Source organism: Rhinolophus ferrumequinum, chromosome 6 (assembly GCF_004115265.2).
Source record: "Rhinolophus ferrumequinum isolate MPI-CBG mRhiFer1 chromosome 6, mRhiFer1_v1.p, whole genome shotgun sequence".
Lineage (NCBI taxonomy): Eukaryota > Metazoa > Chordata > Mammalia > Chiroptera > Rhinolophidae > Rhinolophus > Rhinolophus ferrumequinum.
This window is the reverse complement of record NC_046289.1, coordinates 57,645,879-57,669,368: the sequence shown is the minus strand read 5'-3', so window position 1 is coordinate 57,669,368 and position 23,490 is coordinate 57,645,879. Positions and strand designations below refer to the sequence as shown.

General features: G+C 34.8%; 2 protein-coding genes across 2 annotated transcripts in view; one reads left to right on the top strand and one right to left on the bottom strand.

Annotated features, from left to right (window-relative positions):
• The window catches only part of FAM227B (family with sequence similarity 227 member B), a 192,873-nt gene extending 188,258 nt beyond the window's left edge, over positions 1-4,615 (bottom strand). Inside the window, exon 1 of the mRNA XM_033107622.1 lies at positions 4,414-4,615. Within this exon, the coding sequence (XP_032963513.1) occupies positions 4,414-4,615 (202 nt within the window). The remainder of the gene's footprint in view (positions 1-4,413) is intronic.
• A 66-nt stretch (positions 4,616-4,681) lies between these two features.
• DTWD1 (DTW domain containing 1) lies at positions 4,682-22,825 on the top strand. Its single transcript, XM_033109652.1, has 5 exons — positions 4,682-4,792; positions 8,622-8,940; positions 13,077-13,220; positions 15,323-15,572; positions 20,619-22,825. The coding sequence occupies exons 2-5, from the start codon at positions 8,677-8,679 to the stop codon at positions 20,864-20,866; spliced, it is 906 nt and encodes a 301-aa protein (XP_032965543.1). The 5' UTR covers positions 4,682-4,792; positions 8,622-8,676; the 3' UTR covers positions 20,867-22,825.
• The last annotated feature ends 665 nt before the right edge of the window (positions 22,826-23,490 follow it).

Genomic DNA, 23,490 nt, shown 5'->3' with positions numbered 1-23,490 from the left:
TCTGAAGATCAATACTATTTCTTCCTTAAATGTTTGATAGACCTTGCTGGTGATGCTACCTAAATCTGAAATTATGGGGAACTTTTAAATTAAGAATACTGTTACAGACGTAACTGTCTTTCTCCCCCACCCAATTACTATGTTGGACCCCAAAGTGACTGTTTTTGGAGATGGAGCCTTTGGGGAAGAAATTAAGGTTAAATGAGGTCATAAGGGTGGGACCCTTATGCAATAGGAGTGTTATCTTATAAGAAGAGGAAGAAACACCAGGGAGGTCTTCCTCTCCTGCATGCACAAAGGCCATGTAAGAACACAGTGTGAGAAAGCAGCCATCTACAAGCCAAGAAGAGAGATCGCACCAGAAATCAACCCTGACAGCACTTTGATCTTGGACTTCTGGCCTCCACAACTATGAGAAAATAAATTTCTGTTGTTTAAGCCACCCACTGTTTGGTATTCTATTATGGCAGGCAGAGCAGACTAATGCAGATACAATTTTTCAAAATTAATATAGGATTATTCAGATAGTCTATTTCCTCTTATATCAGTTTTGGTAAATTGTGTTTTTCAAGGAAAATAAAAAATGTCAAATCCTTCGACATCAATGTTTCTTCTTAATATCCTTTTATTGTGTTTACTATCTGCAGGATATTTCCTTTTTGATTGTACTTTGAGGTTTCTCTTTTTTCTTGGTCAGTCCATCTAAGGGCTTATCAATTTTATTAATCTTTTAAAATAACCCTTTTGGCCTTGTTGCTTTGTTTTCAATTTCATTGATTTCTGCTCTTATCTTCATTAGTGCTCTTTATTCTATAGATGTTCGAGAATCTTGCAAAGTAAAATCTGACCCTATTATGAAGCTGTTTTCTTGACAATCCCTATTTACACTGAGCTTTCTGTCATCATTTTAATCTTTATTCTTCAATATGAATAGAAATCCAAGGATTACTAGATACTTAAGAAATAACTGTAAAATTTAAAAAATATAAAAACAAACAAAAAATGGAAATCTGAGAGGATACAGACAATATGGTGAACAGAATGAAACTTTTAAAATGCCTTTAAGATTCTTAGAAAGATATAAGGTAATGCATCCCTGAAACTAAAACAGCACATTGTAAGGTAACAGAATTTTTAAAAAGTACAAATATAATAGTATAAGTTAAATATTCAACAAAATGTTTGTGGGGGTAGGGAGAAATGAAGAAATCTTCTGGAAACTAGAAAAAATTAAAGAAAAGAATCAGAGGACAAAAGATAAGAATTTAGAGGATTATTCAAGAAAAATGATTTCAACCTAGAAATTTAAATATAGGCAGACCATCAATTCAGTGTGTAGCACTTTTCAGATCTGCAAGGTAGTAAAAACAAACAAACAAACAAAAATAAAACATTTCTCCTTGTATTAGTTTCATGTTGCTGCTGTAACAAATTACCACAAACAGTTGCTTAAAACCACACAGGCTTATTATCTCACAGTTCTGGAAGTCAGAAGTCTGAAATGGGTCTGCAGGGCTCTCCGTGCTCCTTCTGGAGGCGTTGGGGGAGAATCTGGTTCCTTAACTTTTCCAACTTCTGGGAGTTACATTCCTTTACTCCTTAGTTTCTTCCTCCAACCTCAGAACCAGCAGTGTAGCATCTTCTCCCCTTTCTGATATCTTGTCTCCCTCTTATAAGGATCCTTGTAATTATGTTTGGCTCACACAGATAATCCAGGATAATTTCCCCATCTCAAAATCCTTAACTTAATTGGATATGCTAAATTCCTTTTGCCCTATAAGGAAACATACTCATAGGATCTAGAGATTAGGATGTGGACATATTCTGGGGTGGTCATTATGCTGTATACCACACTCGCATTTACCTTTCTTCAGAAAGAAAATACTAGGGGATATGTTTCATAAGAACACAGGATTAAAGGGATCCAACACAGGAGAGCAGTATTGGATTGGTAAAAGCAACCAATACTGAATGAACTAGAGGTTGTACTGCTCTAGGACTATCTGGAAGGAAAACAAAATCTTCTAGATTAACTGATGTGTTGATTGTGATGTTTTATCACTTCGGCTGAGTGTTTGAGGACAGAATGCAAATAAGCACATAGAAATATGGCATTAAGACAAAGGAAAGTAAAAGGTGGTATTAAAAGTTAATGTGATCAGCGTTGACTGATATTTACAAAAGTTGATTTAAACAAAAACTGGTATAGTTATATTGAGAGATGAGGGGATAAGAAGAGTGTGTGGAGTAGTTAGAGAAGGAAGTTCACACACTTAGGGGTGGTGTTATAAAACAGCTTTACCATTGACTTTCATAGGAGAAAGTAAATAATGTGTGAGCTTAAAAAATCAAGAAATCACAGTATAACCATGTTTTGAAACATGGAGTAAATAACAGAAGAAATATTAAAAAGACTTGAAAGGATTTTCCTTTTGAGAGAATTGAGAATAGAGTGGAGAGGTTGGGGACCACAGGGTCTTGGTTAAAAACCTAGAATGAGGCAAACTGTTAGTGCTCACTGATATGTGTGGTTCTTTACATTTCCCAGGCTCTTTTGCAATTAAAGTGGGGGTCTTGGGACTAAATTCTGGCCAGTGAACTGTGGGCAAAGTGATATGCACCATTTTTAGAGCTGACCTCTAAAACTTTTTGTGTGATTCACCATGCTTTCCTTCTTGTCAGATAAATTGTGGACCCCAAGTCATAGGAGACTGAAGAACCACTAAAAATAAAACTTGCATTCTCAAGTCTCACATTTTATCTGACCAGTAACATACATAATGCATTTCTTGTGAGAAAAAAAAAGTTATTGTATGAAACCACTGAAATTTTGGAGTTTTCTGTGAGAGCAGTTAATTCACTGTATTGGTTTTTTAAAATATGGCCACAAATTCTTGACAGTTTTTTGAGAAGTGGCACCTAGGTCCCCTCTCCTAAAATTTGAACAGGACTTGAGAGTCATTTATAACCAAAACAATGTGAGAGCAGTGACACTGTTACTTTTTCAGGCTAGGTTCTGCCTTGTTTATTGCAACATTTGACTTTGGAGCACTGGGTCCAAACTAAGAAGTCTGATTACGCTGCTGCCATACTGTGAGGAAGTGCAAGTCACATGGAGAGGCCACACACAGGAGCTCTGCTACCATAGCATTCATAGTCTTCCCAGCTGAGTTATCAGAAAAAAATCTGTCCTTCTGTGCCCTACTGAACACACAATTCATGAATGCAATACAATGATCGTTTTAAGCCACCATATTTTGGAATAATTTATTACATAGCAATAGAAACACAATGCGCACTCCAACTAATAAATCGTATCACTTGTTTTTTAAACTATGCACTTGAACTAAAGTACTTAAAAAAGAAAAAGATGTGAATTATTTATACTTGGCTTATAAATTTTGCTATTGCTACTCCTCTTACCCAGAATGTTCCTCTTTGCCCCTAAAGTAGTGGCTTTCAACCTTTTTAAAAGAGAAACACACAATAAAAAAAACATTTTATAAACAACCTAGTGTACATATACATGTATGTATATGTGTGTGTGTGTGCATATATAGTGTGTGTATATATAGTGCATATATCTATACAAATTTTATATATACAATATGTGTATATATATATATATAATATACAAACGTTATATATACAAAATTTTTAAACTCCTTTAAGCAATACTTAACTATATCAAGTGCCATGAACTGATATTTCCACACTATACTATTTCATTTTTTTAAAGTGTGGTTTGGTTTAATAGTAGATGTCCTTGCACCACCCATATGTCCCACACAATCCCTTTGAAAAACACTACTCTAAACTGTAATCATTCTCCAAGGTCTTACTCAAGTCCAACCCATAAGCCTGCATTGACCACTCCATTTTGAGCTCTTGAAATTCCTACAATTTGCTAGTGATATTATCTTTTCTGTACGACCCAGGCTTAATTCCATATGGTATGTAAGCTCCTCCAGGGCAAAGAAGGTTCTGATCTTTGTCACTTCCTAAATTCTTAGTATTCAAATACATTGCTCAGTATCTGGCCATTGTTTTCAAATCTCACAGTTAACATGCACTCCTTCAGTCTGGATTTCTTTGGGGTGGGGCAAAGAAAATAGTTTAATAATCTAGCCACATATTATGTTTAATTTCAAACTGGAAAAGTGCATAAAGTAATTCCAACTCTACACGCGAGTAGTTTTTAAGCAAACCAAATCACTAAGATACAATTTTTCTAATAGCTATGCATCGCAGGAAATACTTGTCTTGACATGGCCATAAAAAAAGTAATAGAGCCAAGTTCTCACGACTGAAATATTTTGGGCATTGGTAAAATGAAAAAGTATTCTGTAGGATCAGCTTTTTCACAACTCATTGTAACTACACCCTGAGAGTGTATTTCGAGAACTGGCTCACACTTATGTGGTCCGAGGCCAGTCTCAGAAGGGAACTCAGCGCAGGGCTGGCGGGGTGTGAGGCCCAGCTCCGCGGATCCTGGCCCTGCTCCCGGATCCTGTCTCTCAGCAGAAGGGCGACTTCGCCGGTGGCATAAGCTGCTGGGGCGGGACTTCCCGTCTAACCCCGCCCCGCCGTCCTCCCAGCCAGTTACCTTCGCCATGGGACCTGAGCGGCTCCCGGCCCTAGCAACGGCCCTAGCAACGGTCGGACTCCTCCCTCCGGTGTCGCCCGGAAAGCGCTCCGCCGCGTTGGTGCGCGACCACAGCCGGGCTCGCGCCTTGGGCTCTGGCAGAGCGGAAGACGCGTGGAGCTGTGCGAGGACCCGCGAGCTGTGCAGGTCTGAGTCCCACTCTGATCCTCTCCTGCCGGTCATCGCTCCTCTCTGGGGACGAGTAGCCTGGCTGGAGCCGTGCGGCTGCGGGGAGTGGACGCACCTTGGCCGAGCCCTAACGGAGGTCGTGCCGGGTGTCGCCTGTGAACGGGACTCTGGTCCCTGCGTGGGCGCTTGTATTTGGAGGATTTTGCGGGCCCCTTGGGAAAAAGGCTTCCGAATTTTTCTGTAAAAAAAAATCCCCTCCCAACAGTTATTTTCAGTGCTTTCCGCCCCGAGAGAAGTCTTTCCTGACAAAGTTAGCCCCCTAGGGCCCCTTTTTTATTTTTCAGTGTTTGGAGTGGTTTGCGGGGGATTGGTTATCACGGAATGAGAAGCTTAGCACAGACATAGTATGCCATGCAGTGTAGTATTTAAAATATTAAGATTATGGTTACATAATAAGCAAAGAAGTCAGTGTCATATGTCTAAATTATTTAGGGGCACGTAAGATAAAGAAGGAAATATATTTAACACTTGAAGTTGCCAATTCCATAGTGTTAGATGGTAAAATCGCTGCTTAAAACCACAACATTTAAGGATTACTTCTGTCTGGACCCGAGTGTAACTGTGAAAAACTAAGGCAAGACAGTCTGCCTACCACATGGTGGTCTGGGAGGGGCCCTTAGTCCTGTATGAAAAAGATGGTACCTTGAATTAAAAAAAAAAAAAAAATCCCAAAACAAAAAGGATGTTGGAGTAGTATCTATTATGTAACCAGGTTCTTAAAAATAACTCCAGGGGAAAAAAATTGAAGTGAGTTTTATCTAAAACCACAATACAGTATAGGGTGTTTTATATAATGTTCCATTGGGAGGTGAATCAACTTAGGAGCCATTTCCATTAGTATTGTTTTGCAAAAAGAGGTCTGCAGGGTTGCCTCTAGTGCCAGGCTACACATGGGCCATAAAGTTAGTCTGTCAGGTACTTCAATAGCAAGATGCATACTGTATGCTTTTTCTTTTTTCAGAATGGATTTGATTTAGTTAATAAGTATTTGTTGACTTCCTCCTGCTGCATAAGATACAGGGTTAGGTGAGATCAGTAAAGAATTCTGCTCTTGGAGAGTTCCCTGGTAGGATAGTTTCACTCAAAGGTAGAACTCCACATTAAGGAATGTTTTTCCATGTTAAGTATGTGGAACCAGTAATAAGTGAGCAAAGATAAAGAGACGTAAGAGATTGCCACAAACCATCTAGGCCTGACTGTGAGACTAAAAATAGAGGATTATGCACAAGGTAGAATTACTGCAACTTGGTAAGTAATTAGTTTTTGGGGGAAAGAGGATAGAAGGCGGAGTACAAAATTTAAACCTAAGTTGCAGAATGATGGATGATGCACTATCAAGATAAAAATATTTGTTAATTCCTTAGGAGTAAAGTCTTTTATGTTTTCTAAGCAACTCCCACAACTCCACTTGCATTTCCCTGCAAATATTTAATGTTAACAAGTATGTTTTGAAGGTTTTGAGACATCATGTTTGCAACCAATGATTGTACACATTTGAGGCAGGCTGTTGGCTAGGTCAGGACAGATGCCCTGTCATACGGTTTCAGGGACTTTTGGAGGGAGCTGCCCATGGCTTACTTCTGCTGACCGTTTGTGTGTGACCACCTAAGCCATAAGTGAGAGTATGTGGGTGAGGCAGGAGAGGGAGCCATAAACATTTCCCTTACAGGTACTGATATTGTTTGATTTTGTAGAGGAATGATATTTATATAAAGCATTACCAATATCCATTTAGTTATATGGATGGAAGCCCAAGTATAGGGGGATATTTTGGAGGTGTCTCAGGAGGAATGCATTTTGAGAGCCCTAGAAAAACTCATCAGTAGTTTTCCATTGAATACCCAGGAAAATGAAATCAGATTGAATTAGTCCCTTCCAATTTCTTTTTTAGGATGAGCCCCGTGCTCAAGGTAACTCAAGACTATTACAGCCTAAAAATGTTTCTCTGTAAGGACCTCAGGCAATACCAAAACAAACCCAAACCAAGAGGACTAAGATGAAACATAATTAGCTTCCTCTATGCAGTGATGAGACCTCCTTTGGCTATGAAAATTGACCTTTGGTTGGCGAACAGTTGTAGCTCCAATTTTTGGACCTTAATAACGATCTCCTCCCAGACTTTTAAGGCTGCTCCTGTGCTTAGAATAACTTTTTTTTTTAATCTTAGTCAGGATTTCTTTGCCTGCATCTGTAGATCTGTAGATGGACTCTAGAGATCTGCAAACCACCTGAACCTGTGAGCAAAGTATTGTGTCTGTATATGCATTTCCTACAGATAAGGTCCAATACTCTTATGTGATCTTAAAAGGATCTGAGACTCAAGAAAAAGTTGCAGCATAATATCCTGCACTCTCCTGGTCGCTGAGGGCATATTCATAAAGATAGAATTAGGTGCCTTAATGTGGGGGTCAGAAGTAGATGTTTTCCATTTGTGAGGCAGGAAGAAGTGATTGGACTATCATTCTGAAATAGCACTTGCTCTGCTAAACCCAAAATGTAAACCTGTGCCTAATAAGGACACATCAAAAATATTTATTGTACAGTATTTTGATTTTCCCCTTGGGTGAATTTGGCAAGTATGTTTTACTTTTCTTTCAATGACCAGCATCTTTTTTGGGTATCAAGTGCATTGGGATTTACAATCTATAAAAGGTCCTGAGGAGTAATTAAATTAGTATCACTAACTTCTTGTTAGAAAGTTATCTTGTATATTATGTTCCACTGGACTTTTTGTTCATTTTCTATTTGGGAGATCACAGAAACTTTCCTGTTGCAGTCACAGTGTTCTGCCTGGGTGTTTGTCTTCAATGTGCCAGAGCCTCGTAGTTAAAGACCACAATGCTGTAAAGCTTTTTAATAAGAGAATCATTTTACAGCTTTGGAATGCATATCAAATCAAAGGACTCCAGTCTCTTGCCTCACCCTCCCCCCCTTCCCCCGCCAAGATATTGTGCTTATAGAGTATTTGAATAACAGTTTTGGCAGCCATCATCCTTCTTTGATGGAAACACTTAAGTGGGAGAGTTATTTTACTATCGTATCTCTATTTACTATCTTAGCTGAATGGTGTATGTTTTTAAAAAGCACTAGGAATTCTTAGAATGAGTGGAGCATTAATGTTACTCTGTAAAATTTTAAATTTATAAGATCACACTTTATTTTTCTGGGCATCTATTTCACCTTTTGGAATACTTTACAAATTATAATAGGAAGTAGATGCATCTCATATTTTAATGGGTGTTTAGTTATATTTTTATGTGTGTTTAATTTAAGTTGGAGAAGAATATATCTTTTAGAACATAACCAACTAAATTTTACTGATTTTACGGGAACCTTACATTTTCATTAGAGTTCAGTTTGAGATTAGATGGCATATAATATCAATTCAAAGTAAGAGCCTACAGGGTTGAATACATTCCTGGCTGATACTAACATTAAACCATTATTTTTCTAATATAAAACAAAATTGCTATCTCTGGAACAAAAAGAGTCACTGGAAAATGGATGGTTGGTACCTAAACATTATATTAGAAATAATTTTTCTAATAGAGCACCTTTCTATTGTTATGGAGGGAATGGCCCAAAAGGGTAATTTATTTTTTTGCGTTTATTGCATCTTAATTTTATATTTTAAAATATGCTACTTTAGTTGTTTAAAAGACTTGTTAACTTTTGTTAATAAATACTGAAAACAGCACAGTTGTTAATTAAATTGAGTAGTTTTCTTTGTGGAGACAGTGAGTAAAATGTTTTTTGTTTTTATTTTGCCCTCCACTTTTTTTTTCAGTGCACCTATGATATGTGTTTTAGAAATAGATGTTAAACTTTGGTTTGAATGAAAAATGTCTCTCAGTCCACCTATATTTCTCAAAGAAAGGGAAGAAAACAATTCAAAATGTGTGGAAATACAACAGTCAGAAACTTCTTCCATAGCTGCAGAAGATCCTCTTCAAAACTTATGCTTAGCATCTCAAGAAGTTCTTCAAAAAGCTCAGCAAAGTGGAAGATCAAAATGTCTTAAATGTGGTGGTTCAAGAATGTTCTACTGCTATACATGTTATGTCCCAGTTGAAAATGTACCCATTGAACAGATGCCACTTGTGAAGGTTGGTAAGGAATTTAATTATTTCAAAGTAGGAAAACAGATTTTGAAAAGATGTCTCAGATATGCCTGTTCTACTATAATAAGTAAGGTTGATAAATAGCATCATTATAAAAAGGATTTATATTAATAGAAAATTTAATCCTATAGACTGGTAAACCTATTTGTTTTTCTTGTCTCTGGAAAAAGAGACACGTTGCCAAAACACTTGGGTCTGAGATGAATGGTATTATTTTTAATGAAATCAGTTACTTTTTTATTAATGATTATAATTCATTTACCACTTATAAAAAATATGATATAAACATTAATGCAGCAAGAGACCAGCTAATAGACTGCTTGAAGGAGCTTCAAAAACTACCTCCAGTCTTTGGACTGCTCTTTGAGAACTCATGTCCTAAAGGAGCTAGAGTTGATTTTTGCTTAGGAGATGGAGATGGAGTAAATGTCAGTGACCAAAACGAAACTAAACTAGAATTGAAAGACTTAAGACCTACTCATTGGGCCATGTTATAATTGTAGTGATTTAAAGCCTGATTTTACAAATTGATTTGAATTGATTGCTTACCTAATACTTTTGTTGCTTACCAAGACTACTCTTGTATAGTCATAAGGTCTGTAAACCAAGACGACTATTGTATAGTCATAAGGTCTGTAAACCATCGTGTCTACATAATCAAATAATTTATTGCATATATGTTAACTTACTAATAGTGACCCGAAGTTTAGGAGTAAATCAAATAATGTATAAAATTTGACTGCTGCCTATTAGGATTTTAGTGAGACTAAATTCTACAAATGGACTCATTAGAACTGGCCAGTAAGAATACTGTAACTATATTTAAAAACATTTAATGTGATTTTAAGATTCATTAAATTTGAATAAAGAAGAATGCATATATTTTGTTCCTTGAAATTCAGTTCAGCCTATATATATCATCTTGGCAAGTCCATGGTCTTCTCATGGGTATAAAATGACACTTAGAGGCTATTGGAAAGTTTACTGGCCATGAATAAGTAAACATGGGCTCTAATCAGCTTTCTAGTTACTTCAGGAAAAATGAGAACTTGAGGACAGTAATTCATTCTAAGTTTCCTGTTATCTTATAAGAATGTCACAATTTCAAAGTATGGTTTTTGAAGTGCATACAGAATTATTCTATCTTTTACTTATATCATAGCCACATAAAAAAAGTATCCCATTAGAAGTTTTATCTTAAGATGTGTTATATTCAAAAGAATTGATGGTCAGAATAACAAAGTCAGTAATATATTGACAGGGCTAATATTTTCATAGAAATTTAATAATAGAGGATTATTTTTCAAATCAGTGGTGTAATTTCCACTATTTGATAGAAATGACTCACATAACTATGTCAAGTATTTGATCAACTCTAAATGGTTGATTGATCTGTGCAGAGTTTTCTTAAGTGTTGATACTTTAAAGGCCATATATAAAATTTGATATGTTAATATATATTAGTACTAATTAAAACTTTACAAATTTTTCTAATTCCTACTTTATTTTTATTTTTACAAATCATTTAGCATTTGCTTTTAGATAGCCTACTTGGGAAGGGAAGATGACTACTTAATGAGTAAGTACCTCCCAAGCTTTAAATTTTAGTCTAGGGAATAAATTCATAAATACCTATCTTTATGCAGAATGTGATTTTTTTTTTAATGTCATGAGAAATGCATAAGCAAATTTAAAAGGTGCTGTTGGTATTTTTTTTTTTTTAAAGAGGAGAAAAATCATAAGGTAAAAGAAAGCTTCATTTTTATTAGAGTCCTAGACTTTAAAAGACTGTCTTTGGAATTCTCTCTCTTTGGTAACACGTGGGGAAAGGCTTAGGGCTTCCTGCTAATGGCATTTTGATAAATTTGGGCAGAAAGTTTTGTGGTAAATCTCTTATAGGAGACATAGGTGTTAGACAACAGATTGATGTTCTTTACATGTTTGAAAAGAGAACATCTCTACTTGAACTGCATCTGGACAACTCTACTGATGTTAGCCTGTCATTTATGAAGTATTTTCCTTTAAAATGTGTGAACTAGAGTAAAAACATATATTGCCATGATTTGATCTGTGTCTGTACTTTTGTTTCATAGTATCAGATATTTTCAATTTAACTCATAGAGAACTGAAGATTCCTGGATTGGGTCCCAGGAATACTTCTTTAGCACAAATTTTGCGTAATTGTCTTATACTTGTAGATTTTAGTTCATAATAGGCTAGATGCGTGATTTATAAAATACATTAAATACAGTCCTGTGTCCTCAATATAAATGATATTCTTCAAAGATAGCCATCAGATCAGAAGTGTTGGTGTTTGCCTTTGAAATTTTCAGCTCTACTCATCAGCCATATAAGAAAGTTATTAGTTATTAGTAATAGAATACTTGGTCATGATCTGCTTGCTTTTTCTTCTTTTCTCTTTCCTACCTTCCCTGGGCTAAGCTAATGCCTACCTGGTACTGAAAGACCCTGGGGAAAGGGAATATAGTGCAGCTGAGACCGAACGTCACGAGGGAATTCTGATGTAGAGTTCAGCCAGAACTAGAGTGATGTAAAATCATTTGTGAACTGCCTACTTAAATGGTAAATTTTCTCTAACCAGAAATTGGCTTGGTGATTTGAAGCAATTGGCCATAACTTATTAATGATTACTAGGCCTACGTGGTAGGAGACCTGGGGTTTGAAACCCTAAATAGAAAACTGTTTTGGATATATATTTATGGCCCTTCTGAGGTATATACTGTCCTCTTTCCATATAATCGTCCAGAAAGATAAAATGTATGCAATTGAGATCATTTAGTAGCATGTAGCAACTGCTCCTTTAAAAAGTAGTTCTGGAATGAATGAGACAACAGCATGGATGAATCTCAAAATAATTATTTTGTGAAGGAAGTTAGATGAAAAGAGTATATACTGTATGATTTCATTTATATAGAAATCTGAAAAATACAAACTAATCTATAGTGATAGCAGATCAGTGGTTGCCTAAGCTGTGGGTGACAGTTGATGGCGAAAGGGGAGGAGGCAGGCACAGGAAGACTTGGGTGGGTGATGGATGTTTTCATTAATCTTGATTGCAGTAATAAGTTCAAGGGTGTAACATATGTTAAAACTCATTAGATTGTCCACTTTAAATGTGTGCAGTTTATTTTATGGATTTTTTTTCTCTTTAATAAAGTTGTTTTAAAAAACAAGAAAAATAGTTTTGAACTCCAAGGTAAAATAGCTGTGTGCCCCAGGGTAAATAATTAGAATCCTGCCTGTTTGATGTAGGATGGGAGTTGGAAGAGTGATTATCATAACAAGTAAGTCATTTGAAATCTACAGTGAAGAATCAGAGAGAGTTTCTTAGATACAGGGGGAGATATGACTTGGTTTTCATTTTCATTATCATGGCTAATGTAGGACTTGCACAGGCATTGTACAGAAAACTAAACCAAACGGATCAGTGAACTAATAGAAAAATCGAACTCAAGAAATGCAAGAAAATACTATTTTTGCAGAATTAAGACATAATCCATAACAATTAAATAATGAAACTTTAAGGGAAATAAGGAAGGTGATTTTGAAGAGAGTTATTTTTCATAGTAAGAGTGCACCTCACAAGATGTGTAAGGAACAAAATTTTAACTTGAATTTTAGACTGAATTTTGCCCAAACTTTTATTTCCTTTTATTATATCATAAAATTAACAAACCTAAAGTTTTATAATTCCTAAAGTTCATAGGAATTATAAAAAAGTTGTATAATTCCTAAAGTTCATAGGAATTATAAAACATGTTCTTGGCACATACTGAAATGCAAGGAGTCGGACTCAATGCCTATGTAACTTAAATGAAAATGACATTAAAGCTTTGCTTTAAGAGCAGATTCTGTGTTAAATGAGTTGAAAATAGTTGTTCTATTGCCTAACTAACAATACTGAGGAAGAAATTTGGGTGTACTTTATGACTTACCATTCTTAATATTCTGGTTTAGAAAAGTATGACTTTCAAAACAGAAGTATATTTATAGGAATGTAACGTGAGCTTGCTATTTAAGCTTTAAAGACCATTTTTATTAACATAGAAATTAGAATTTTTATATTTGTTTTGTTCATTTGTCTTTTTTAAACACTTTAGCTCCCACTGAAGATTGACATCATTAAACATCCAAATGAAACAGATGGCAAAAGTACTGCTATACACGCAAAACTCTTAGCACCTGAATTTGTAAATATTTACACGTACCCTTGTATTCCAGAATATGAAGAAAAGGACCATGAAGTAAGCAGTTTATTGTTTTACAACTCTTCACATTGAATCTAAAAATGAATTTTAAACTCCAATGCTTTTCTGAAATTGCTTGTACACAAGTTAACAGTTTTCTTAATGACCTAGGGTTATCCTTATATATTGTAGCACTAAACAACATACAGTGTGCTTCATTAGTTTTTAAAAAGATAAAATGATCCCAGATTGTTAGGCTTTTTTGAGTCTGTCCACTTTTTATCATTTTTTGGCATTATTTCTTCAGGTTTTTACTCTTTGCCAATATCATTATGCCTGCTTTTACTTTCTCCCTTCTCCATTTTCCTGCCTATACTGCACATAGATGGTCTAATTTGATGCGAACTGAGAAACCAGATTACAAACGTTGTTGGAATTTCTCCAAAAGAAGAAAAGAAAGACTGAGTTAAAAGGATTTTCAGAATTGCACACCTAAAAATCTATGTAATTTTACTAACAATTGTCACCCCAATAAATTAAAAAATAAACTTTAAAAAAAAAAAAAAAGGATTTTCAGGAATTCTCCCTAAATTAAGAACTTTGGTATATGGCCTTTGTAACATTTCTTTTGTCTGCTTAGAGACCTTTCTTGCTCATTTCTAGATTCTTAAGTGGTTTTCACATAGTTGAAATTTGACAATAGTGAGATATTACTGGAATTGTTGAAGAGTAATATTGCAATAGATCTCAAAAACAGATATGCCTTGTGTACTTCTTACAGAAGCCTGTAAAACCTTTTAGGTTTCTTGGGGACCATTTGTTGGTGTGGTTAATCTAGAAACAAAATTAAAAATTAATATACTCGTGTGTTCTAGAGAGAACTTGGTAAGTTTTTCCTTTCCTATCAGTTTTTTTTTGGTTGAGTTTATAAAGTGTTTGTAAATAATATCTGAGTTTTGCGTTTAGGAATGTATTTGCGTTTCATTCTCTAGTCAGCTAGATATCATTTGTTAATTAAATAGAACACAATGCTACGTTCTGTAAAGAGACATGATCTGCTTATAATGCAAGAAAATTAAGAAACCCTGGACTTCGCTGATTGGGTCTGGGGAATTATTGGCATGCATTGTGAATGTTTGAGAAACTTGAATAACTTTGAAGTTTATAAATTGAAGGGTTTTTGTTTATAGTGTTCATTCGTATTAAAAATGATGCTCATTAAAGAAAATTTGGGAAATAGAAAAAAGTATGGAGGATAACATACCCATAATTCTACCAATATTTATTCATTTCCCAAATATGTACTGGGTACCTGCTTTATGGCAGGAGCCATTCAGACATTGGAGGCTCTAGCACTATATATGTCTCAGTAAAATGCTGAAAGAAAGGCTGTACCATAATTTACACAATTATTCCCTGAATGTTAGTTAGATTTTTCAGTTTTAATTTTTCCACTGTAATAAATTAACAAATGTTCTAGTATTTCATGTGGGTATTTAGGATTATTTTATTAAGACAAATTCCCATAAGTGAAATTATTTGGCCAAAGGGTATGAACATTTCAAGACTCTTGATTTAAGTTGCCAAATTGCTTTCACAAAGAGTTACACTATTAGATTGGTGCAAAAGTAATTGCGGTTTAAAAGGTTAAAAATAATTGCAAAAACCGCAATTACTTTTTCACCAACCTAATATTTAAACCTGTTGTGAGTGCTGGCTATAAAAGCCCATTACATCATATCCATACCAGCATTGACTGTATCATTTGTTTTGTCTTGGCTTATTATGTAGGTGAAAATGGTATTTAACTGTTGACCACTTTTCAATAGTTCTTTTACAAAGAATCACACACTTTGCCTTTCATCTTATGAAGTATTATACAGTTTAGTTTTTTGATCCAAGGTACAATTAACTTGGCTTCTATCAACAGGTGAATAACTTATTTTGAAGTAATACTTTTAGGTAGTATGTTATGATTAGAAATTACTACGGAAGAGCCAAAAACTTTACCATTCATCTTAAAATAGCACATATAGTACAAGCTAATGCTTGTTTCTCAGAAAGTCAGTGTATTTTTTTTCTCTTAAAGTTTGAGTCAGTCAGAATTTCATTTTGAAGATCATAATAGCACACTATTAACTTAAGTTTCTTTGCTTTAGGTTGCACTTGTTTTTCCTGGACCTAAGTCTGTCTCAATAAAAGATATTTCTTTTCATCTGCAAAAAAGGATTCAAAATAATGTTAGAAGCAAAAATGATGACCATGACAAGCCATCTATTAAACGCAAGAAAACTGAAGAGCAGGATTTGAATGACAGCAAGTGTAGAGTGACAACACTGAAAAGAATTATATTTATAGATAGCACCTGGAACCAAACAAACAAAATAGTCACTGATGAGAGACTTCAAGGTAAGAAAAAAAAATTTTTGCATTGCTCCTTCCCCCAACTTTCATTTCATAAAACTTCAAACCTACAGATATATTAGAAGGGATGCATTGACTACCCATACATTTTGCCACATTTGCTTTCTTTCTCTTTCCCTATTGTATGTGTGTGTGTATACTTATATATATATATACACACATATATATGTGTGTGTGTATATATATATATATATGTATATATATGTGTGTATATATATATATATGTATATATATGTGTGTATATATATATATATTTGATTGAACCATTTGAAAGGAAGTTGTAGGTTTTAAAACACTTTACCCTTAAATACCTAAGTGTACATACATCTTTTAAAAATAATTGCATAATCACAATACAATTGTCATTCTAAGAAGATTAACAAAAGTTCTGTCATGTCTAATATACAGTCCAAATTTACATTTCCCTAACTGACCCAAAAATATCTTTTGTAGCTTTTTTCCCTCTGATGTAGCATGTAAACTCACACTCCATTTGGTTATTATGTCTCTTTAATCTCTTTTAATGTAGAACAGTTCTCTAATGTAGAACAGTTTTTATTTTTCATGACTTAGACTGGTGTGGATGTAAGTCAATTGTCTGAATGTTTCATCATGATTAGATATAATTTAAATATTTTTGTAAGGATATTTACAAATAAGGATAAATCCAGGGTTGTCCGTGACAATTCCAATTTATAGCTATTGTTTTAGTATAATTATTAATAGTGTTCTCTTTTACTCTCAGAAATGAAGCTGTTTAACTGATAAATTATATGATTACCCTGTTCATAGATAAAGTTGTATGCTTATTGCATCAAAATAGGAGGCATATAATGTAAGTTGTTCCATTATTGGTGATAACTTTAATTACTTGGTTAAAGAGGACTGCCAGGTCTCTCCATTCCAAAGACTTATTTTCTTCTGTGAATTTAGTAGTAACCTGTGGGGTGACGCTTTCAGACTATGAACTGTATTTCCCAACTGCTTTTCACTGAGTGGTTTTAGTATTCATTGATAACTCGTTCCTAAATCAGATATCATATTGAGGATCGCAAAATCATGAAATTTTAATTTTATTATTTCTTCTACATTTATTAGCTGGCATTTTTATGTAAAGAAGAGCTTTTGCTTTTCCCCCTCTTCTTTTGTTCTCTTTTCCTTCTCCATGCCCAATTATGAGATAACTCTGGTCTGACAGATATCTATTTTATTCAGTATGTTATAATCTGTCATGATTGTATTCTTTTTGATGCCCAAATAATCTCAAATTTTGCCAGTGAAAACCCTTCAAGTCCTTTGTGGCATGGCCTCATTCGTCCTTCTGGTACAGCACTTTTCCTGCCCCAGACCTAGAATCAATCATTCAAAGGAGCTGCGGTTCTTTTTAGTATATAATGATATTAGAAACCAAGATCTGGTATATTCATTACTTCTTGGATGTCATTGCTTCAGTGGACAGAGCCAAGAAAAATCAGTGTGTGTGTTTGTGTGTGTGTGTGTGTGTGTGTGTGTGTGTGATGAGTTCACATGGATGGTTCCAATTCAGATTTAACATTACATGAATTTTCTTTCTTTTGTTTTATGTTTGTATCTCTTTTTTCCTCTTAGAGTGAAAAGTTGAACTTCTAATAGTAATGGTTTAAAAGAGTTGCTTTACTTGCCCAAGTAGTACATACAACTAGTCATGTGAAGAGCAGGGGCTCATATTACCTCATGTTCCCTTGCACCTTACTCAGTTCTTTAGGCTTTCTCAGTTTTTCTAAAAGCTGTAGGTTTATTTCCACCTTTTTGATGGCTTTGTTTGTATACTTTGTATGATTAGAAGGCAAGAGAGCTATCTGTTTAGGAAGTTGCCAAAACAGTTTCAACCTGGGAGAGCTTCTCCCAGGCTATTGCTAAAAATGTACATCATCTAGAAAAGGTTTATGACACTTTCAGAGTCTGACTTGTGTTAATTAGTACCAAGCTAATGTGAGTGACAATACTAGATTTAATTAGCTTAATTTATATGGTTCGTACCTCTGAGATCAACATACATGTTAGCAAGCTTTATTATTCTAACTGTGTTTGTGTGCTTGTGTGTATGTGTGTGAGAAAGATAGGCAGAGAGATAAAGAAATTGTATGTGCGTGTGTGTGTGTGTGTGTGTGTGTGTGTGTGTGTGAGAGAGAGAGAGAGAGAGAGAGAGAGAGAGAGAGAGACTACAAAGAACTGCAGAATCTTGTTGCTGATATTTAATAGATGGAGCCCTAAAACCCTGCTCTTTGGAATACTGCCTGCCACATTACCTTGGATGGTTACAGCAGCAAATTATTCCTCAGTTTGAAGATTTTTCTGAGCTATTTTTCTTTACAATTACCTTATTTGGTAATTGAAAGAACATAAGTGAAAACACTTGGAAAAAAACTGTCAAGGGACTTATTGAGGTACAATTCAAAATCTGCTTTCACCGTATCCACATTTGTGCTTAAGTCTTAAAGTTAGATTTATACAAAAAATTTCTGTTATTCCTTCCCATATCACATAGAAAGTATTATGTATTTCAATTCTGTGCTACATCAGAGTTTTTAAAAGGGATTTCTTCATTCTTTTAAAATCCTGAAATAAACAGATTTCTAGTCAGTCTTCTCGGCACGTCCTACTTCTGGCTCTTCATTGCACATATTGAATATTTGGGGCTCTGTGCATATTTGTAACCTCTGTATATGTGAAATGCTAGTTTCCAGATAAGACAAGTTACCCCCACAAGAAACAACCCGTGTTTATTACATATCATTGCCTGTAGATTTTAAAACATTTTGTCATTCGATGGGATTAAGTTGAACAAACCAACTCTTAAACCTCATTTTAAACCCTCAAATGCAATGTATTGGAAATTATGTTTTTGCTATCTTACTCTGAATGCTGAGGTTAAGAATCCCCTTAGCAATGTAAAAACATACTATTTTTCCAGACTTTACAGAGAAATAGCTCTGGATGTTTTATTGCTGTCAAAATAAAAACATTTAAAGGTTGAGTGTCTTAATTTAATCATAAAATGTAAACCTCAAATTGTTGAAGATTCACCAGAGGAAGACTTGGGGGGATGTGGTAGGGAAGGGTGGTTTCTTTTTATTGGGGAGGGAGTCCAAATTATTAAAGCTGGAATTATATCGTAATTTGTTTCAAAAACTAGCCAGCTCTATCCCTTCATTTTGACTGTATTATACAGTGTTTAAAGTGACAGATTCGTTCCCTTTCTTAGCATTTCCTAAACTATACTTAGTGTGTCACTGAGTGCTGTGTCATATACTACCTCATCAGTCCTCAAAACAACAATATGAGGGTAGCTCAAGATTTTCATTCTCATTTTCCAGTTGAAGAAATGCAGGCAATAATTTTGGAGGGAAAGGCCATTTATAATTATCTGCTTTAAAGTTTGCTAAAAATTTTTGCATATTTTATCTTAAAGTTATTGATTGACAGAAATACTAGCAAGAGAATTTTTTAAGTGTATATATTGCTCTTTTAAAAATAAATATTAATTTTCTATATAATCCCATGTCTGTGTATTTCAGTATGGTTTAAAAGGTTCTGTATACTTCTAAGCAAATCTTTTAAACAGGATGGATTAGTGGTGATAATCATTAAAGCTTGATTTTTATATTTAACATTTTAAAGCACATTAGATACAGAGAAAACTGACTCTAGAAATCTGTTTATTTCATAATTTTCAAAGGATTAACACATTCTTTTTAAAAATTCTGATGTAGCACATATTAAATATAAAATATTAAATATATTTAGAACATTTAGAACAGTGCCATTTTAATAGTTACTGTTTGGCTTTTTAGAAATTGCATTGGTGATGTCAAAAACTTCCTATGAAGATTTTAATTTTACTAATTACTTAGAACATTTTTAAATGTCTACTTTTACTTCTTGGTTATAATTAACATTTAATTAAAAAAATCTCTTTATCTTTGCTCTTTTGCAGTTACACTACTTTGTGATGGGTCTAGGCACTGATTTCTTTGTATTTATCATGTATTTTTCATGTATCTGTGACTTTGCATTTTTTAAAATAGTTTTTGAAAAAGTCATAGGTATTATCTCTTTAAATGCTATCTTTTCTCCATTTTCTTTATTCTCTGCCCTTGGACTCCTACTAGCCATGTGATCCTCTATTTCTCTTAATTCTTTTTCTATTGTTTATTTCTTGTCATTCTCTGCTACCTTTCCAAGATCACATTTAGGTTAAAATGAAGCATGATAGTAGGAAATCATTGATGACTCAGGGTTCCTCATCTGGGTTAGTGATCCATTTTGATACTACCTTTTCCCTTTAAATATGCTTTTAAAAGTATGGCAAAATAAATATAATGTGAGTCTTAAGTATTGGCCTAAGGGGTTAAAAGCTTTCTGGGTTTGTATGTTGACATCTCAGTTATAACAGGTGAGAGCACCATTCTATGGTTTCATGTATTGTTTCCTCTTCAATGTACAGGAGCACGGCATTTAGCTAACTGTGTCATTGAGGCTCTGCAACACAGATGTGACAGAGCTAATGAAACAGCTCTAGGTTCTCTGTTCATAAAGATAGAGCCAGAAAGTGATAATCTAGAAATAAACAGTATTCAAGACCATTAACCTGCCTATCACTCTTAGTGAGTTTCGGAGTGGTGTTTTCGGTGTCAGTTTATCAAGGAAATGAAACCCTTCTGAAAACTGGTGAATTTCCTGTCATGGGTTAAAATAAAAAAGACAGTGGTAGGCAGAAGATAGAAAGAGATGAATCTCTTAAATGTTAACTATTTTTCACCCATTGCTACAAGGTCCAAGACCTACAGATAACTGTCATGTATAAGATTTCATTCTGTTTTATATTGCTTCTATATTTTCCTTAATGCATTTAAGAAAATATTTTAAATTAGGATTGAGGAAATTTATGCTCTTTTTAAAAAAATCCTTAATTAAGAGAAATCATCATTATTGTACCACACCCTGTGGTTAAGAAGAAATATTTATACTTTTCTTATTTGTTTTTGGCAGGGTTGTTACAAGTTGAGTTGAAAACAAGAAAAACTTGCTTTTGGCGCCATCAGAAAGGAAAGCCAGATACCTTCCTTTCCACAATTGAAGCCATTTACTACTTTCTGGTGGACTACCATACTGATATATTAAAAGAGACATACAAAGGACAATATGACAATCTTTTATTTTTCTACTCTTTTATGTACCAGTTGATAAAGAATGCCAAATGCTCTGGAGACAAGGAAACAAGAAAACTTACTCATTAGTTTTTAAGCCACTTATGTCATTTTATTTTGCTAAAATCAATAAAGTTGTAATTGTACTTTTTTTATTCTTAGGAAATCCTCATGTGTAATGTCTGTAAGACCACTTGAAAAAATAAGTCTTCATATATTTTAAAAGGAAGCTATTTCTAAGGGAATTTTCAGAGATAGTGTTGACTGAAAAATTAGTTTCAAAAGTTATTTGCTCAAGTTTGGCATATCTTAATTTTATTACTATAATTTAACATAATGTATTATATCTATATCTATGTAATTAGATATATTTAGATATTTGTTTAGAGATCTTCATATCTTTCCACCTATATATACTACCATGTTTGAAGGTAGATGGGATCAGAATGTCCTCGCAGAAAATTTGCTTGAGGTTCATAGGAAGAACGAGTATTATAGCTCCAGTCCCTAAGGCTATTTCTTTAAGCCCACACTGCCTATGATGGACATTTGTTGCTTTTTTCACGTCTGTCTGGCATCCTTTTTAGGGAAAAATTGCTAGCAGTCGTGGGGTTCTGCCGTTGGAATGGACATATGACCCAGTTTAGCAAACAAAGTGCCCAGTGATTGATCCAAGGATGAGCACATGGCCTAACGTCCTTTTTGAGAAGTGGTATGGATGCTGTAGGAAAAAGGGCTTATTTTTCACAAAGCACTGTGGTGCAGTGGTTAAAAGCACAGGCTGTAGAACTAGACTACCTGAATTTAAATCTCAGCTTTTCCTTTTCCATTTACCAATCATGTCAGTTTCTGTATCCCTAAAGAGAGGGTAATACAATAGCTACCTTATAGGAGAATTATAAGGATTAATTGAGATAACATAAATAAAATGGCTTTCAATAGTGCCTGGCATACAGTAAGTGCTATATATGTGTTTATTATTTTATTTGGAATCGTACACTAAATGAGATGACCCTAGAGCTCCTGGTGGCATCTGTGCCACAGCTGGCAAGAGCCTGCCTTAGAACAAAACCAGCAGAGTGGAGACAGAAAAAGACAGAGTCCTGAGGACATCATTCCATCACCTAATCTAGCTGCTTGTGAATGGAGCCCTGTACTGGATAGCTTCCATTTGCTCCTTTGAGTCCATCTTCCACTTTTCATTCTGCTCTCTCTCTCTGAGGTAGGTTCCCTTGCTGTCGGGCTTTTGGTTGGTTTCAACAAATGAGAAGCACCAGCAGGAGATTGGAGGTAGAAAGGAAAAAGAAATTGTTAATTTCCCTGCCTCCTTTCCTGCCATGTCACCACAGGTTGGCTGTGTCCCTCTGCTGAAGGCCATCCTACCAGGCATCTCTTTCCAAGCAGTTATCCCAGTTACCCTCTCAAATTTCAGGTCCTTCCTTTTACCCCATTTTACTTAATAATAGCTTCCAGGTGTTACTAACCCCATGGTAGTTCATTACCCCTTGTTGTTTTTCCTGAAACCTGCCTATACCTTGGTCATTTTTTCATATGTTTTTCAAATATCCCCATTTGAAGTTGGCCTCTGTTTCTTTCTGGGACCCTGACTCATTCACCCACGTGGATGCTAGAAATAGTAGTATATTTCCCAAAAGTATATTCGGTGGGACACAACATGTTTCATGAAAAAAATGAGTTAGTGCTGAAATTTGCTTGTTGCACATTTGACTCTTAGAGATTCAAAAGGCACAGCACAAGAGTGCTGAAAAGTCCTGAAATAAACATTTTCAAATTTAAGCTAGTATTTCTTAATTGAGTAATGACTCCTAACATCCTGTAGGAATAGGACATTGGGAATATTGTATAGCAATCCTTGATTTTACATAAATGTGGCAACTGAGGCCTAAAGAGATAAAGTAACTTGTCCACAGATCCCACAACTAGTTAGTGGTAGAACTTTGTCTAGAATCTGGGACTTTTGATTGGGTTGGTGAAGTCACCATTTTGTTATGCTATTTATAAAAAAATATGGATTATATACGGTTTGGATATTGTTTGCCTTAGCCAGATAAACTAACTGGCTGGTTTATTTACCAGTTATTTTACAATAATGGAATTAAAATGGATTTCTTCATGTTTAGAACTTAGTAGTGGGAACAAAAGAAGGCCTGAATGGATTTAAGAAGGACCAAAGTTGGATTTCTCTGGGCTAAATTTGGACTTCCCTGAGCCAAAATCTATTGCCATTTAACTGGCTCGGCAAATCAACTAACTTAACAGTTAAGAAGGAGAAAAAAAAAGAACAACCCTCTTACTCAATTGCCCCCGTCTCATAGCTGGCCTAAGAATGATGACTCGCATAGAAACAGACCAAAGGAAGGTTGCCAGAGGGGAGGCGGGGGATGGGTGAAAAAGATGGGCAATATAGTGAATAATACTGTGATAAATTTGCATGGGGACAGACGATTACTAGAATTAGTGGGGTGATCCCATTTTAAGATATAAAAATGTCAAATCATTATATTGTACACCTGAAACTAAGTAATATATTGTATACCAAGTATACTTTAAAAAAGGGGGCTCACTTACTTCATAAGAGCCTAATTTACAACTAAGTCTAGATAAAATCTCAAGTTCTTCCCCCCAAATGAAAATAATACCTATTAGAACAATGATTTGGCTGTACTTGTTTTTCTTTGCTATGACAGACTGCA

Excerpts from the sequence above, each read along its gene's own strand:
- DTWD1 (XM_033109652.1), top strand. The coding sequence starts at position 8,677 with ATGTCTCTCAGTCCACCTATATTTCTCAAAGAAAGGGAAGAAAACAAT. Across the intron at positions 8,941-13,076 it reads AACAGATGCCACTTGTGAAG|CTCCCACTGAAGATTGACAT; the intron begins GTTGGTAAGGAA and ends TAAACACTTTAG. Across the intron at positions 15,573-20,618 it reads CACTGATGAGAGACTTCAAG|GGTTGTTACAAGTTGAGTTG; the intron begins GTAAGAAAAAAA and ends TGTTTTTGGCAG.